Source organism: Martes martes (assembly GCF_963455335.1).
Source record: "Martes martes genome assembly, chromosome: 4".
NCBI lineage: Eukaryota > Metazoa > Chordata > Mammalia > Carnivora > Mustelidae > Martes > Martes martes.
Genome location: NC_137891.1, coordinates 161,216,945 through 161,232,813, shown reverse-complemented (window position 1 = coordinate 161,232,813; position 15,869 = coordinate 161,216,945). Strand labels below are relative to the sequence as shown.

General features: G+C 57.4%; 2 protein-coding genes across 3 annotated transcripts in view; both read right to left on the bottom strand.

Moving 5' to 3' along the window:
* Positions 1-87: 87 nt before the first annotated feature.
* BMP8B (bone morphogenetic protein 8b) overlaps positions 88-15,869 on the bottom strand; it is a gene marked incomplete at its 5' end in the record, with an annotated part of 30,302 nt that continues 14,520 nt past the window's right edge. The window contains 6 exons of one of the 2 annotated variants that reach the window (XM_080800129.1): positions 88-851; positions 4,485-4,622; positions 5,193-5,272; positions 6,067-6,261; positions 14,069-14,217; positions 14,625-14,814. In XM_080800129.1, the coding sequence (XP_080656255.1) occupies positions 702-851; positions 4,485-4,622; positions 5,193-5,272; positions 6,067-6,261; positions 14,069-14,217; positions 14,625-14,814 (902 nt within the window). In that variant the 3' untranslated portion in view covers positions 88-701. The remainder of the gene's footprint in view (positions 852-4,484; positions 4,623-5,192; positions 5,273-6,066; positions 6,262-14,068; positions 14,218-14,624; positions 14,815-15,869) is intronic. The other variant, XM_080800130.1, reaches the window with a different exon arrangement.
* On the bottom strand, positions 10,432-12,396 carry OXCT2 (3-oxoacid CoA-transferase 2; the record flags this gene model as incomplete). The annotated part of the gene is given in 9 exon segments (XM_080800065.1): positions 10,432-10,481; positions 10,484-10,608; positions 10,610-10,817; positions 10,820-10,862; positions 10,865-11,146; positions 11,150-11,187; positions 11,190-11,378; positions 11,570-11,744; positions 12,346-12,396. Coding segments are annotated over 9 exon segments (1,161 nt in total).

Genomic DNA, 15,869 nt, shown 5'->3' with positions numbered 1-15,869 from the left:
TCTACAAAGGTCAAATGTCCATGCCTGGCACTTCTTCCCCAGACAGCAGAGGCAGATCAAGGCAGGAAGATGTGGGGAGACAGATGCCATTGGCCTATGCCCTACATCATGTTGTTCATCCAGCTCATTCTTGAGTTGACCCACATGCCTCCCAGCAGGCTGATAATTCAGATCCACAACGACACAACAATGAGGGCGAGTCCACATTCTAACAAAAGTGCCCAGAAAATGCCTGGGAGGGGCAGGCAACCGGAGGTGGACTAGACCATGTCTACGTGTATCCATGCCCTGAAATGAACCATGAAGAGCCCGAGGTAGCCATTTGGGGCCCCAGGTGCTTCTCAGTTCACCCCATATTACCCCAAGCCTGGGCCAGCAATGGACAAGAATAGGTCCTCAGACTTTTGTTCCAAATGCAAAATGTTGGGCAGCACCTGCTTTTGGAGGAGGAGGCTGGGAGAGAACCTGCTTGATGACTCAGACCACCAGGCCTGGAGGCCAAGACACCGTCACAAACCTCAGGCAGAGAAGAGGGCAGAAGGGCCTGGAGAAGATCCAGCCCTGGCAGGAAGGAGAGAGGAGCACAGATACGTTGATCTGTGAGGGCCAACCCGCCGGAAGTCTGGCTGGGTTTGGGGGTTTCCTGGCTCTGAAGAGGGGCCTGTCCTGGGCGGGGGGGCCCCCCACGGCGGGCACTGGTCTCAGTGGCAGCCGCAGGCCCGGACCACCATGTTGCGGTGCTTGCGCAGGATGACATTGTTGCTGCTGTCGTAGTAGAGCACGGAGGTGGAGCTCAGCTTGGTGGGGGCGCAGCACGCCTTGGGGACTGCATCTGGCTTCATCAGGTGCACCTGGCCGGAGCGGGGCACAGGCAGAGACATGAACACGGCGGCCTTGCCCCGGCACCCCCACCCTCGCTGGCCCCAGAGTCTCTGGCCACTCACCCTCCCCTGCTCCGTCCTCTGCCTGCAGTGTAGGCAGGTGCTCACGTGGGGACCCGCCCCACCCCGTGCCCCTGCACCCCTGCCCTGGCCCGCCCACTCCCTTCAGACAGGACACCCCAGCACATGGGGTGCCCAGGAGCCCTCCGGGGACGCCTCTGCTCCTCTCTCTGTGCTTTCATGATGTGTCTGCATTGTCTCTCGTCCCCATTAGCTGTTTGCCGTCTGTCTCCCCTCCCAAATGTGGGCCAGTGAATGTTCCCAGAACCAAACAAAGCCCAGAATCCTTGGTCCACCCCTGGAGTGTCCGGCGCTCTTGCTCCTCAAAGCACGTCCCAGCCCTGACAATAACCTCCAAGGCAGCTCTGTTCTGGGCAGACGGAGACCGAGCGTGTGGAAGCTGCACATGGTGCCGAGCCACGTGGCTCTCGGTGGCGGGACGGGGACCAGGTGTGGGGACTTGTGACCCTCCTAACAGCCTGACTGCCAGCAAAGAGCCTGCCTGAGGGAGCAGCCTGTTCTCAGCCTCTTAAAAATAGTTCTCCTGAGCAGTGGCAGGATAGGCTGCACTACCCGTGACTCTGGTCCGGGGACCCCACAGGGAGGTGGCCAAGGTGGGGAGGTGGGCAGGAGAGAAGATGAAGCCTACCACACCCAGGGGTGGTGGCCACCCTGCAGCCCAGGACTTTGGGCCTCTCGGAGCCTGCCTAGCGGGACCCAGACAAAGCTAGCTGGGGGCAACCTGTTTGGCAGCTCCAGGTGCAGGGACGGGGCTTGGTGTTCGTGGGTCCATGTAGAAGAAACCGGGGGACACCAGCCCACCTGCACCAGCCATGGAGCTCCACATGTCTGGAAACCAGGGAAGGCCTTTCCTGCACTGGGGTACTGGGGAGAAGTCAGGCACTGCAGGGGTGCGGCCTTCCTGAGACTCCCCCCCAGACAAGAGCTTTGTTAGCTAAGTGACAGAAAGAAGGCCTTTTACCCTGTCTGGCACCAAACAGAATGATCTGTGGAGGCTAATGTGCCATTCCATTCAGCATCTCTTTGAGCCTCTGGGAGACCAAATTGGAGGGTCACTTACTGGCTGTGCATTTTTGGGTACAAATCACGCATCTATGGGGCTCATTTTCTTCTCTGCCAAATGAATATAATGGTTCTTTTCTCATTTCCAACATGAACGTATCTAGAACATGTATCCTGTGCCATCTCTGCCAGGATGGGGCACAGAAATGTCCCAGACATGGTCGCTACTCTCACAGACTCAGTGGGGAGGAAGGGGAGACAGGGAACATTCCAGTGGACAAACAGGACCCACGGGGGTTGGCACAGCACACAGGTCCTCAGCACTGGGAACATAAGCATGGTGACTGCCCCCCACAGGGAAGGGCCACAGACATGAGGTGTGCAGGTAAGCAGGTGGTAGCTGGGCCCAGAGTGGGGGAGGTGGCCTTCGAGGTGGAGGGAACAGCAAGTGCAAAGCCAGAAAGGTGGGAAACTCAGGCCATCCTGGCACTAGGCCTGTGCAGGGAGATAAGGACACTGGGGCATGTGGGGATGCTGGCGAGGTCAGCTGGGTGGCTAGTGAGGAGCTCTGTGTCCCAGGGCAAGGGCTCAGCCTTCCCCCGGGGAATGATGAGAGGCAAGGCGAGTTTCTCAGCTGAGAACAAGGTGCTCAGCTGTGCTTTAGTGGGGCCCCTGGCTGCTGTGTGGAGAAGGGCTGGGAGGATGAGCCCAGGGGGAAATGCTTTCTTCTCTTGGCCCCCAGGACACCCCAAGACCCTCATCACTGCCCTGGCATCCCCACAGAGGAGGCCAGTCCTAGCCACCTCTCCAGTGTCTGCGGTCTCCCCAGAGAAGCTCATCTGTTCCGAGGACTTGAAGCTCGGCCACATGCCCCTCTCTCAGAGAGCTTCGGCCTGGCCGCCTCTCTGAACTCAGATCTGTCGGTTTGGTTTCCCACCGGCAGCCCTGCTTGAGATCTAATTGGACCCCAATCTTACGGTGCAGCTGGTGCAGAACTGCTGTCCCCCCTCCACCTAGTCCCCCAGCAACAACTCTGCCCCTGACAAGGCTCCCCACCCCCGTCTTCACATGGCCCTCACCTGTAGGCTCCTGGGTTCCTCCCACCCCACACCCATGCCCATGAGCAAGCAGCCTTACCTCCACCCTCCACCAGCTGCCCCCACCCCTTGTCCGGTGACCACAGCAGCCCCTCACTCGGCTCCCCGCCTGCCCCACCCTCGACCCCATTCATCTGCGTGATGCTGCCAGTTACTTCTAGAGTAAGTCAGATCATTGACCTAGTGTTGCTAAAACCCTGCACCAGCTTCTCAGTTTCCTTGGAAATCAATCCACCCACCCAGCATCCTAGGTGGGACCATAAGCCCCTGTGCGCCAGCCCCTGCCCAACCCCAGCATCACCTTCCCAGCTGCCCCCCCCCAATGCCCTGCAGCTTGAGTCCACCCTGCCATCCTGACGTGGGTGACCATCACCTACTCGCCTCCGTGGGCCGGAGGAAGCACACACATCTCATCACTCCCGAGCTTCTACCAGGAAAAGGGCTCCTGGGTGCAGCAAGTCCCACTGGGTCTGCGAAAGGCAGTGTCACCACAGGGTCAAAGCTGCTGTTGCCGAAACGTTTACTTTTGCTCAGAAATATCACATCACCTATTACTAGATTATCATGGGGTGGATTCTACCTAAATGTTCTAGAAAGAAATCTCAACCCTAGAACCAACAAACATTTAAAACACTTAGCAATCAATGGCAGCTTGTGAAGGTACCCTGGCCACAGCTCCCGAAGCCATACCGTCTGCAGAAAGCACAAAGGGAGGGACGCCTGGGTGGCTCAGTGGGTTAAGCCGCTGCCTTCGGCTCAGGTCATGATCCCGGGGTCCTGGGATCGAGTCCCGCATTGGGTTCTCCGCTCCGCGGGGAGCCTGCTTCCTCCTTCTCTCTCTCTGCCTACCTATCTGCCTACTTGTGACCTCTCTCTGCCAGATAAAATAAATAAAATATTAAAAAAAAAAAAAGCACAAAGGGAAAAAGTGCCAGCGGGGAGGTGAACAGGGGAGGCCGGAGCCCAGCAGCTCAGCGGGGCACACCCACACCCCTCCCTGCACACACATGCAGCAGGCGGCTGAGCGCACATGCGTGTCACTCATGTGCACACAGTGATGTGTGTGTTTGGAGCACATGGGCCCCAGGAGGGATGCACGTCTGTTACGCAGGTGCCATGTGTCTGACCATGAGCAAGCATGTCTTGTAAATCCAGGTACCCACATACTGTCTGTGGAATCCTCACATGTGTGTGTGCAGTACACAGAGGTTGGTGTGCACCAGCAGTCAGGGTAAGTCAGGTATATGCAGGTTGAGGTGCATAGGCGTCTACACGGCCAGCACAGCCATACAGGCAACCGTTTCCCAGCAGGCGCGGGCCGGCACTGCTCATGTGTGCAGGGAAGCTTCTGGGCAGAGACAGCCCCCTGACCCCCTGGCAGGGGCTTCCACTCACCCGGCTGTGCCAACCCCCCTCCCCGGGAGCCGGACCAGACAGACGCAGTACTGACCAGGGACTGCAGGATGGCGTGGTTGGTGGCGTTCATGCACGAATCCAGTGGGAACGAGCACTCCCCCTCACAGTAATAGGCCGAGTAGCCTTGGGGGGCAATGACCCAATCCTGGGGGTGTAAGGGGAGAAGGTGAGTCCCATCCAGATGCCCCCTCCTGAGCTCCTGAATCTAGCACCTGGCACAGGACGGCTCGGGGCTGCCCCACACCCAGCCCCCAGCCCCAGGCCAGCCAGCCAACCCCAGGGTCCCTTCAGACAGGCTCCCCCAAGAGGCTGGGCACCACCAGGAGACTCTCAGCAGGGGGGGCTGGGCACAGCTCTGTCCCCCTCATGTGCAGTCAGCCCGGGCCTTGTCCTCCCCACCTGCCCCCACCGCCCACGCCTCCTAGAGCTGCAGTCCCAGCAGGTGCGCAGGCGCACTGCCCACCACAGCCTCCATTTCCCTGTTGCAGATCTGACCTGTTAAGGCTGAGGATTCAGACTATCCCTCTTTTCATGGTTTTTACAAAAAAGCACTTCTCACAATAAAAGTAAGATATTCTTTCTCCCTTCAGAAAACACAGAAGAACCTAATGCATGAGAAAATGAAAACCACCCATAATTCTACCTCCTCCTGGAGCTACACTTAGGATCTTGGGGTGGGGACTGTCATTTAAGGAGGAGGAGAGTCAGAAATTACCAGCCAGCCGAGGTCCTGGAAGCTGACGTAGAGCTCATGCCGCCGGCAAACCTGCCTGCCGTGGGCCCCGTGAACATCATCTGCAGGGACAGAAGCACGGGTCTTTTCTGGGGTTCCTGCTCACGCAGCTACCCCTGGTGGCTCCCAGGGCGGGGACACCCCACTGGGCACATTTGTTGAATAAATGAATGAAGAGGAACTAAGGAATATGGTGTCATAAAGCCCATCCTGCTGCTCTGCTGGTGCCCTGACCCAGCTCGAGAAACTTCCATGGCTCCAGGTGGCTCCCAATAGCTACGGAGTAACCCTGCACAGAGCCCAGCCTCCTTTGACTTCCAACCTGTGGCCCCGAAGGCGCCAATAAAGAGGCCAAGGGGGCCCGGACCATCAGGCAGCTCCTCCTCTGCAGAGATACCTCCTGACCTCCCCCCACCTCTTCTGCTGCACCTGTTCCACTGGGTTGAATGGCTCCATGGAGGCCAAAGGGCTGACTCCCGGTGGAGGAAAGGAGGGCAGGAGGTCAGGACAGGCCCACCTTGATCCCAAGGAACTTGGTCAGGTGGGGAGAAAACAACTGTGGGTCCTCAGGGTCCCCAGGGGAGACCTGAGAGCCACCAGTGCCTGAAGGAAGGGGCAGCTGGTGCTGACAGAGACTTCTGAAAAAAGCCCTGGTGAGCCAGGGGAGGTCTGAGAAGGTGCTTCTGGGTGGCAGGGACAGAGAGGGCAGTGGCTGGTCTTTAAGGCACACAGGACAAAGGAGGGTGTCAGGAAAGTGCTGGAGGGTAAGCACAGGCTTGAACCTATGGCAGGCCTGGAGGGTTCTGTCCCCCAGAGCAGTTCTGGGGCCCAGCCCCAGGCCTGCCCTGGACCTCACCAAAAATCCCTGGAAGTCTGTTTGCATGTGGCAGCTCGTTGGTTTTCTTCGGCAGCCTCCTCTTCAGGGGCCTGGCTGCCCGAGGGGCTCGGACGGGACTGGGGTTTGCCCTGAAAAAGGTGACCAGGAAAGGCTGCTTGGAGCGTGGTGCCTGTCGCCCCAGCAGACCGGCCAGGCCAGGATCCACGCTGTGCCCTAGGATGGAGACAGGAGAGAGGGTGGTCACTCACAGGCAGGGCCGGGCACGGGGGACAGCGGGGACCCTTCCATTAGAGACTGCATGGGCTCTGGTGCATGGAGGCGGAGGGCCTTAGTTTCCTCATCTGGAGACCCAAGGGAGATGGTCCAAGGAAGACAGGGGAGGGGGGCCTTGCCAACACAGGGTTGTCATTTGTGACAGTGGTCAACACTGCCATCTGTGAAGCCCTTTACAGGTTTGAGCGACTCCCACTCGTGACCTCATGTGTCTCCACAGTAACCTGGACCACATGCTTCACGGAGAAACTTTGGAGCCCAATGGCCAGGGGAGCACAGAACCGTGGTTCCCACTGCCGTCTGAGAGCTCCAAGGCCCGAGTTCTCCTGCCTACCCCATACTTTTGGAGGACTCGAAGAATTGTGCCCCAGCAGATGGGAGCAGCTGCCAGGACATAGCGAGGGCTTGTTCTGCCTGCTGCTCCCAAGAGCAGGGCCTTAAGTGTCCCCTGATGCCCACAAACGGGACACCGGGGACAGCAGGGCAGCAACATCAGGCCAAAGTCCCAGAGCTGGGGTTCAGCCCATGTCTAATTCCAGACCCCAAGTTCTTATTCACTTAAGAGTTAACCCCAGGTTTTTGGGTCAAAAAGAAGAGAAAAGACTGTGGGCAGGGAAATACGGGGGCCTCTGGCTAGGAAGAGGGTTACCCATGAAAATGGGATTTGGTCCCAAAGCTGCTTAAAGATGGAAGATGACTTAAGAAACACACACATGATCCCTGGAAATGTCGACTCCACCAATAAAACTAACTTCCTGTACCTCTTTGTATTTCCAAAGGACCTCCCGATTTTTTAAAAGATTTATGTATTTATTTTGACTGGGGAGGGGCAGAGGACAAGGGAGAGAGAGTCTCAAGCTGACTCCCAGCTTAGAATAGAGACCCATGCGGGGCTTGATCTCATAACCTTGAGATCATGACCTGGGCCAAAAGAGTTAGCCAGGCTGCTCAACTGACTGAGCCACCAGGCTCCCTGCCTCCTGATTTTTTAATTGTCCAAGTAATACAATAGCAACTATAAGGTAACCTTTGAGAAAAAAAAAAAAAATCCCTATGAAATCTCTCCACACTCCAACACAGCATTTTCATATTTCTGGAATATTTTCATGTCAATTGAAGTTTTACACAATGGTGACCATGAGTGTCTGTATTTTTTCCAACTTTTTCATATAAACACGTTCACTACTGTTAAAATGTCTCCACGATGAGCATTTCAAATGTATAAAATCCTTTGAGAAAATACACCATAATATTTAGATATTAGCTTCACTTTAAACACATCAGTTATTTCCTGGCTTACACTGTGAAGACGAGAGTGCCACAGACCCCTTCTTCATTTTCTCTTCCTTTGGAATTTTCTTAAACAACAGGAGAGGATTACTAACTCAGTTTTATGCTTCATAACATGCAGAGGCAACTGTTCCCCTTCCGTGTCCCTGTCCCCTCAATGTGGCCACCCTGACACACACACACATATGTATAGAAACACATGCGTTTATCATAGAGTATACAGACGTCCACATGTACAAATACCTATGTTTGCTCCATTAGTGGGTCTATTATGAGTCACTGGGATACACCACAGGTCAAGGGCACTGCCTGCCCCACCCACAGTCCTGCTCAGCTGGTAAAGGTCAGCCCTTCAATAGCTGTGCTGGAGGCCCATGTCCTTGGGCCAAGTTGACTGAACAGCAAATCAATCCAGTGACTGAACTTTGACCTATGACATCACCTGCCACACACAAATGCCCTAGACCCATTAGAGGCTCACTTGGGAACGATCCTGCTGGACAGGAGGTCGTCAGCAGCAGGAGCTGACCCAGGAAGGAGCCCAGAGAGAAGCCATTTGGAAGAGTTTGGGTCACAGCAAGTCAGCCACGAGGAAGCAGCAGAACCACAAGGACACGGAGCCACGAGACACATACAAGGCCTGTGAGCAGAGGGGCAATGCCAGAGGCCACGAGGAGCCCAGAGTGGATGGGAGCAGGAGGGTGACTGTCGTCAGCATGGCACTGGAGTGTAACTCCATGACCCTGGGTTGGGCAGCACTCTGCCCCTGCGGGTGCCACTGTCCTGTCCCTGTTCCCTGGAGAGAACTGCCCACCGAGGAGCCAGGGAGGGTGATCTGTCGTCTGAGGCTGTGTTCACTATTCACTTTCCTTGTGCGCCTGTCTGATCAAGGATCTTCTTGGGGTTTCCCGGGGGCAGAGAATGGGCTGCAGGGAAGGCCTGAGCTATCTAGCTGGTGATGCCCTAGGCTGCCCGGCACTGGAAGGCTGCTTTCTAGAAAGGCAGTGGTGGGAGCCTCTGGGGCCCAGGGTCCCCGCCTCTATACCTGACCTTGTGAGGGTGCTGGCAGGCTGCTTTGCACTTGACAGGTGTGTGCAGCCATGCTTGAGAGCGTGGGCCACATTGTGGCCTTTCCCCTTCGGCCCGATGGAACACGCTACTTCTCTGGGCCGCGGGGCACCCATGAGTCCTCCAGCCTCTCCCCACTTCTCAGTCTTGCCAGCTCATCTGCCCCATCCTGTCCCGGGGCAGGTGCTCAAGGCCTCATTCACACCCTCCCAAACTGTGCCAGGCCTAGATCACTCCCGCCTCTCCCCCAGGCCTCCCGCTCTGGGCACCATCTGGCTCTTTTCCACAGACCCTGTGGTCACGGAGGTGACCCTGTGCCAGGCTGAAGGACAACCGGGGTGCCTGTCTGAACCCTCGGAGAATCCCAGCTATGGATCCAGTCTACTTTTGTCCCCCTGCTTACTTCATCACAGGAGAACGAGGAACTCAACCCTCCTCCTCCTTCCTACCATCTTCACACGTCTCACTGCTCCTGGGGAGCTCTGCCTGTCCACACTGATGCTGGAAAACTGACACCCAGGGCCGATCAGATTCCCTCCCCAGAAGCCCCAAAAGGTGCCCCACTATCCATCCACTTGTTGCCCTTCCATTCCACCCCCAACCCAGTCATGGTCCCTGGCCACTAACCCCCCACCCTCCAGGCTGCCCCTCAGGAGCAGTGTCCCCATCCCTCCATTCCAGGAACTGGCCCTTCCTTCGGGGCGAGGCTCCAAGGAGGCCTCCCTGAAAGGCCTTCCTTCACCAGCTAGAATCTCCAGTTCTCGCCCACCTGCTCTGATGGTTGTGTGCCCTTGAGAGCTACGCTGAGAATGTGCGTTGTACTCTGTGTCAGGCTTTTTTACCTCACACACACGTACACATCTGGACTTGCACATGGCTGCACAGGCATGTGTATGAACCCGTTATGTTCAGGAGGAAACACCCCACGGCCTCTCTTGTGTTATAAGGGAGTAGTGACAAAAGGCCGGTCTAGGGCTCCACAATAGGCAGAAAGGGTCTGAGTGTCCTGGGTGACACAGGAACCCCATGTCTGAGGATGAGAAAACCCAGAAGTCCGTCTTAGGTTTCTAGAACCCCTCCTACCACAAGCCGTGGCCTTCGACAGCACACGGGGGACGGCTGATCGGCAGGGGAACCTTGTCACTGCGTTGCCAGTGCTCTGGCCCAGCAAGACAGCCTTGCTGTCCTTCCAGACACATCTATTTAGCCACAAGGAGGAGGACATGCAGGGAGGAAGAGGGGAGGCTACAGGGACACAGAATTTAGCCAGAGGACGGAAGGCCCCAGAGGAAAAGTCAGAGGGGCTGCAGGAAGACAAGATCACGCAGACAGCATCCCCCAGGTCATGGGGCATACGGTGCTGGCAAAGTGGGTCCTTGGGGGTATGGGGGTGGTCACACCTTCCTCATCATCCCCCCACATTTTCTGACTCATTCACAAGGGGAGGCCCTTCCATGAAAGCCGTCCTGTGGGCTCATTCGAGCTGCACACAGTGTCACGTAAACAGCACAGTGAGGAGGGTGTTCCAAGTGCCCGACGACGGTACCAGACCATCTCAGGATGCACAGAACATACAAGATAAAGGGCTACGTTCTCCTTTGGTTTTTAATTAAAGCCATATCCCTCTTGGCAGAATAGTCTGTCTGGCCGTGGGAAAGCTGGTCAGACAACCAGCACCACGGACAGAGGTGACCGGCCGTCCTCTGATTTCCAATGAAACCCACCCTCTGTGACCAGGGCTTCCTTCCCAGCTCAGGCTGCCACCTGCTGTGTGGGTCTGAGGTTTGGGGACAGGGCAAAGGGCTGCCCAAGCTCTTTTTGACGTCATCCACCATCAGGCCATCCCAGAGCTCGATCCACGTGGGGCCTTTCTTCCCGTTCATGTCAAATACGGCCTTCTTAGGGATGGTTCGGTCCACACAGCGCCCTGGTCAGTGGCACGGTGCATTTCTCCAAGACATGGGGCTCCTTGTCCTTGGTGCAGTGTTGCATGGTGACCACTGTTCTGGCCTTGGCACCAGACACCAAATCCATGGCTCCCTCCGGGCCTCTCCCCTTCTTTCCGGGGGTGACCCGGTTAGCTGTCACTGGACAGGAAACCAGCACGGCTCCCAGCACAGTGAGGTGGAGGTGTCCCCTCGAATTACTGCAGACGAGTCTTCGCAGGAGAAAAAACAGCCCCCCTGGGGGAAATGCTGACCATCTGCTCACCCGCAGTGATGAGATCTGCATCTGCCTCCTCTTTTAATGGAAATGGACCCAAGCCCAGGATCCTATTTTCATGGTGAGGATGAACAGTTACATCTGGGCTGATGTAGTTACTGGGCAGGAGCGGGATTCCTACGCCCCAGGTGGCACACATGCCACCCTCATGTTCAAGAGCTGCCCGTGTGCTGATCCAGGCCCTGGGGTCACCCACACACTTGGCTTTTTCACCTTCCTCTGTCTGCACCATGAGATGTTCAATTCATTTCTTGTATTTTTCCCTCCGGATGACGGGGTCGCATCAGCGTTAGGAACCTGGACCTCTTCGGGGGCAGACGTGCCCACACCCGCAGCTTCGTCCGCCCCCACCACGGAGGTTTCTGCAGCTTTGCTCGTGGGCACGTTGCAACTCCTGGTGTTTCTTCTGAAGATAATGTTTCCTCCGCGGGGGGCCTTCCACCCTTTCACCAAAGCAAACCCCACCGAGATGGACGCTCAGGAAGACGGAGATCCCCGAGAAAGTCCCTCACCTCTCTGCACTGGTACTGCCTCCCGACTACCTGATGGGGGCGCCTCCCTCCTGCACCAGGGTCCTGCAGGCTGTGGGCCTGTAGAACAGGGCCCCGCCCCTGCACCCCCCTTGCAGATGCACTCCCTCGGGGAGCCCTGGGAAGGTAGCTCCAGCCCCAGCGGGACAGGTACTGGTGCTCCCACAGCAAGTTCTCCCCTGCATTGGAGCCGATGATATGGGGGACCTGCTTGGTCTCCAGGAGAAGGCCCAGCCCAAAGTCGTCCACCCCCACGTTGCTACTTCCTTGACCTGTGTCTTGAGCAGCGCCTTTATAAGGTTCTCTGGAATCCTGCAGAGCCCAAAGCCATGACCCAGAGATTGGGGCTCTCGGAGATGTCTTTCCCAAGCTCCACGGGGTCTGTGTACAATCTGGTGAACCATTGGAGGGCTGCCATCATGCCCTCCGCCTCCGGGCTCTGGACCTGGTGGGGACCGACTGACTGCTGCAGCTGCCGCATCACAGAGCAGGGAGGGCACACGGGGTGTTTATGCGGGGACAAGGTGACCCCCGACATCCTGGCCCCTCCACACTCCAAGAGGTTCGGGAAGCATCGTGCTTCTTAGTCCGCAGGACCCAAACCCAGGACCCTGCACCCGATGGGGAGGGAGCCATGCCTGCAGAGGCCCCATGGTGGTGTCTGTGAGGGGAAGACTGACCCTGAGCCCTCAGGTTGGCCGGAAGGCCACCTTCTCCGCCCCAGAACCCCCATGGGAAGGAAAGATCCTCCGCATCACCCCTTCGGGGCAGCCATCTCCATGTGGGAGGCCCCAGGGTTCTGGACCGTCCCTTTCCTTCTCCATCCATACCCCTGCCCAGGAGACCTGCTCCGGTCCCAGGCCTCTCAAGCCACTTAGATGTGGGCGCTTCCCACCTGTGCCCCAGCTCTCACCTGTGCTAGCTGACACTCCATCTGGACGTCAACCAGGGCTCTCAATAACATCGCTGCCGAAAAAGGCCTCCTGGTTTGCTCCCTCAAGCCTGCCCGTCCACTACTTTTACTCAGGCAGGAAAATATAAAGATTCTATTAAAAATGGCCACTGGCTCAATCCACGTTTTCCATCATTCCTCCTCTATCCCCTCTTCTCCATTTCTGCTGCTACCAACCAACAAGCACATCTCCGCTCTCCCCTGCAGCTCGTGGCTCCTGTTGCTCTGACTTTGCTCTTGTCCCCCCCAGACTACGGCCCCTGCAGACGTAGGGGGCAGGGCCTTTGTTGGACACACATGCTAAGTTTTTATTTTACAACAGTTGACATTTACAGAAAAACCGCAAGGACAGTACAGTTCCCAGATACTTAGGCCCGTTTCTCCGGGAAATGCCAACATTGACATTAGCACTGTGCACTTGTCACAACTAAACGACCAACACTAAGTCTGAGGATAAACTAAACACGATGTAGTCGAACCTCACTGGTCTTCCCCAGTGTCCTTTCTCTCCTCCAGGGTCCCGTCCCAGATCCCACATGGCATTCCATTGCTACAACTGCAAAGGCTCCCCAGGCTGTTACAATCTCTCAGACTTTCTTTGTTTGACGACCTGGACAGTTTTGAGAAGCACTTGTCAGGAATCTGTAGCAGGTCCTTCAATTTGGGTTTGTCTGATGTTTTTCCCATGGTCAGGTGGGGTTCTGTGTTCTGGGGGACGACCACGAGATGAAGGGCCCTTCCCATTCCATCACGTCAAGGGGACACAGCAGGCGCAGGACATTCCTATGAGCCTTGGTCACCTGCTAAGTTAGTGCCGTCAGCTTTCTCCTCTGTGAACTCACTTCCCTCGCCCCGTCCCCACTGTACTTTTGGGAAGTCTAATTCACTAAGCACCGGGGTAAGTGATGCCCTCCTCCAGGGGCTGTCTCAGAGGGCTCTTTTCTAAAAACCTGACTCAGATCCCATCATCCTCTGTTGCTATGAAATACAGGGAGCCACCCTCAACACTCTGACACGGGGCCCGGGTTCACCCACACTCAGGATGTGCCCTGCAGCTCTCAGTCTCCTCTCCCACCTCGCCCCCGCCCGCCCAGCTCCAGCCATGGCGGCCCCTTGCTGTAACCCAGATTCACCATCCTGTGCCCACTTTCTGCCTCTCCCTCCCCCACTCCACTGCCTGCGATGAAGGAGGTTCTCCCCCAGCTGCCTGGGGAATGAATGAAGATGTGAACCCTCGTTCTACAGAGGAGGACACCGAGACCCTGAAGGTAAGTACCCTGCCAAGGTCACGGGGTTAGAGTGCTGAAGAGCTGGGATTCAAACCCAGGCCTCTCTGCTCCGAGTCTGAGGGTGTAACTATCTCCCTTCGGCCCTCCCCAGTATGGACACGCCCCACATACATGGCTGCTCTTGGGGAGGGACAACATGGACTCTCTCTTAGTGACTGAAATGTTGGTTCTGCAAAAGGAGAGGAGGGAGACCACCGTGGTAGGGGACTCCCGCTGTGGGAACCTTGGCTTCTGCACCCCAATGAGCCCCCAAAGTGGTTAGGGGATTATCACCCCAGCCGCTGGGCTGAAAGAGGCCAGGCCTCCAGGGCCAAAGGAGGTGGTTGCAGCTGGCTCTGTGCCAACAGCCTCGAAAGCCCCCAGGAGAAGGTCTGCTGCCCAACCCTGAGCCTTACCGTCATCCGTTTCCACATAGAGGCGGAGCGCCAGGTCCTTGTTCCGGCTCAACAACCAGCGGTCACTGGCTGCTGTCACGTCCAGCACCAGCCAGCCCTCGTCCCCAGCTTGGAGCGTCTGAAGATCCAAAAACAACAAGTCAGACTCCCTGTGGACATGAAAAAACAATTAACTGAGGGCCGGCACAGCTGCCTTTGCATTTCCAGTGCCCACCTGGGGGACGGTGTATGGGGCACCTATCCTGCCTGGCTCGGGGTGGGCGGCCCGTGTGCCTTCTCTCACTGTATGTACTGCACGAAATGCTACTGGGCCCAGCAGGGGTATGGAAACCGAGGCTCGGGAGCTCATGACCTGCCCATGGTCCCACAGCCGGGACAGCATGGCAGGGATGTGAAGCAGGACCTATGCTGGGCCTCTCCCCACAGTGACACGAGGCCTTGGCCAAATATCCTTCTGCCTTTGAGGGTGTACTCCCCAGGGAGCTCCCCTTCTGTCCTCTGGGAAGTGTCCCCTGCCCGGCCAGGCTCCATCAGGAGGCGGTGTGAGGGTAGGCACCTGTTGGACTGCTCCCTGACCACCTGGAACATGCTGATGTGCAGGGTCCTGTTGAGCAGGTGGGTGCTGGCCAGCTTGTAAATCCGGAACTCGGCGGCTGTGACCGCCTCGCCCTCTGGGATCTGGGTCAGGTCGAAGCGGAACTCTTTCCAGTGGGGCTCCTGGTAGCCCAGGGTGTGGTCACGCTCCACTGCGAGACAGAGTGGGGCCATCCGTCACTTGTGCTCTGAACAGAGCTGGGGGCGGGGGGAGATGGGGCCCCGGGCAGCCTAGGTGGGGACGGCTCCCTCCTCTGCAAGGGGACTTGCTCCCAAGCTCTGCCTCCTGGTGCTGAGAGGGCATGGCGGGCCATGCGCTGAGGTGTCCGGCACAGGGCCCAGCACACCGTGGTGCCAGCAAGAGCTGCCTCTGCTTCTGACCCCCAAGCCGCAAACCCAGCCTGCCCCACCCATCCCCTGCTGGCTCTGGGACCCAAGGATGGGACCTGAGGGCACGTCCCTCCTCTGGGAAGACTGACATCAGACCCAAGGCAGAAACAGGCCACGGGGTGGGCAGGGACAGAGCTGAGCATGTTTTTGAGGTTGGGACTGAGCAGAGTCTGCCGATGTGTGTGCACGGGAGCCTGGGGGAGAGGGAGTGTTTGCAGCTGACCCTGGAGCTGGGCCTCAAGGGCTGAGAGTGGATGTGCCCCCATGTCAAGGGAGGACACTGCAGAGGAAGGGCCCAGCCTGAACAAAGGCCTAGGGTTGAGGAAGAGATAGCACAGGCAGGGATAACAACAGCCACAAACACAGCGAAAGACAAAGGATGGCAGTTTCTGTTTGGTGACAAGGTGAGGGAAGAAGGAGGGTCAGAGGGAGACCTGGAAAGGAACAAGAAGGAGCAAAGTAGGAGTGACAGTGCCTGGTGACATCTGGTCAGGTCCCAGGGAAGCTGGACGGTCCCATGATGGGTGGGATCTGAGCAGGCTTCCCAGGGGAGGTGCCACCTGAACTGGCCTTGAAGGATGGGATGGCGTCCTGTGGGGTGGAGAAGGTGGTGGGGAAGCCGTTCTAGGCAGAGAAGACCTCAGAGGCACAGGTGTGCAGGGCAGTGGTGTCCACAGGTCAGCGCTGTAGAGGACCGGCCCTGAGTCTAGCTGTGGTCTGACTCTGGAGGGCTGGAATTCCGGCCTGGGAGCACCGGCTGTGCATCTGACCAGTGTGCATCTGGCCAGCGGGGTTTAGGGTTCTGGGCAGCAGGGGG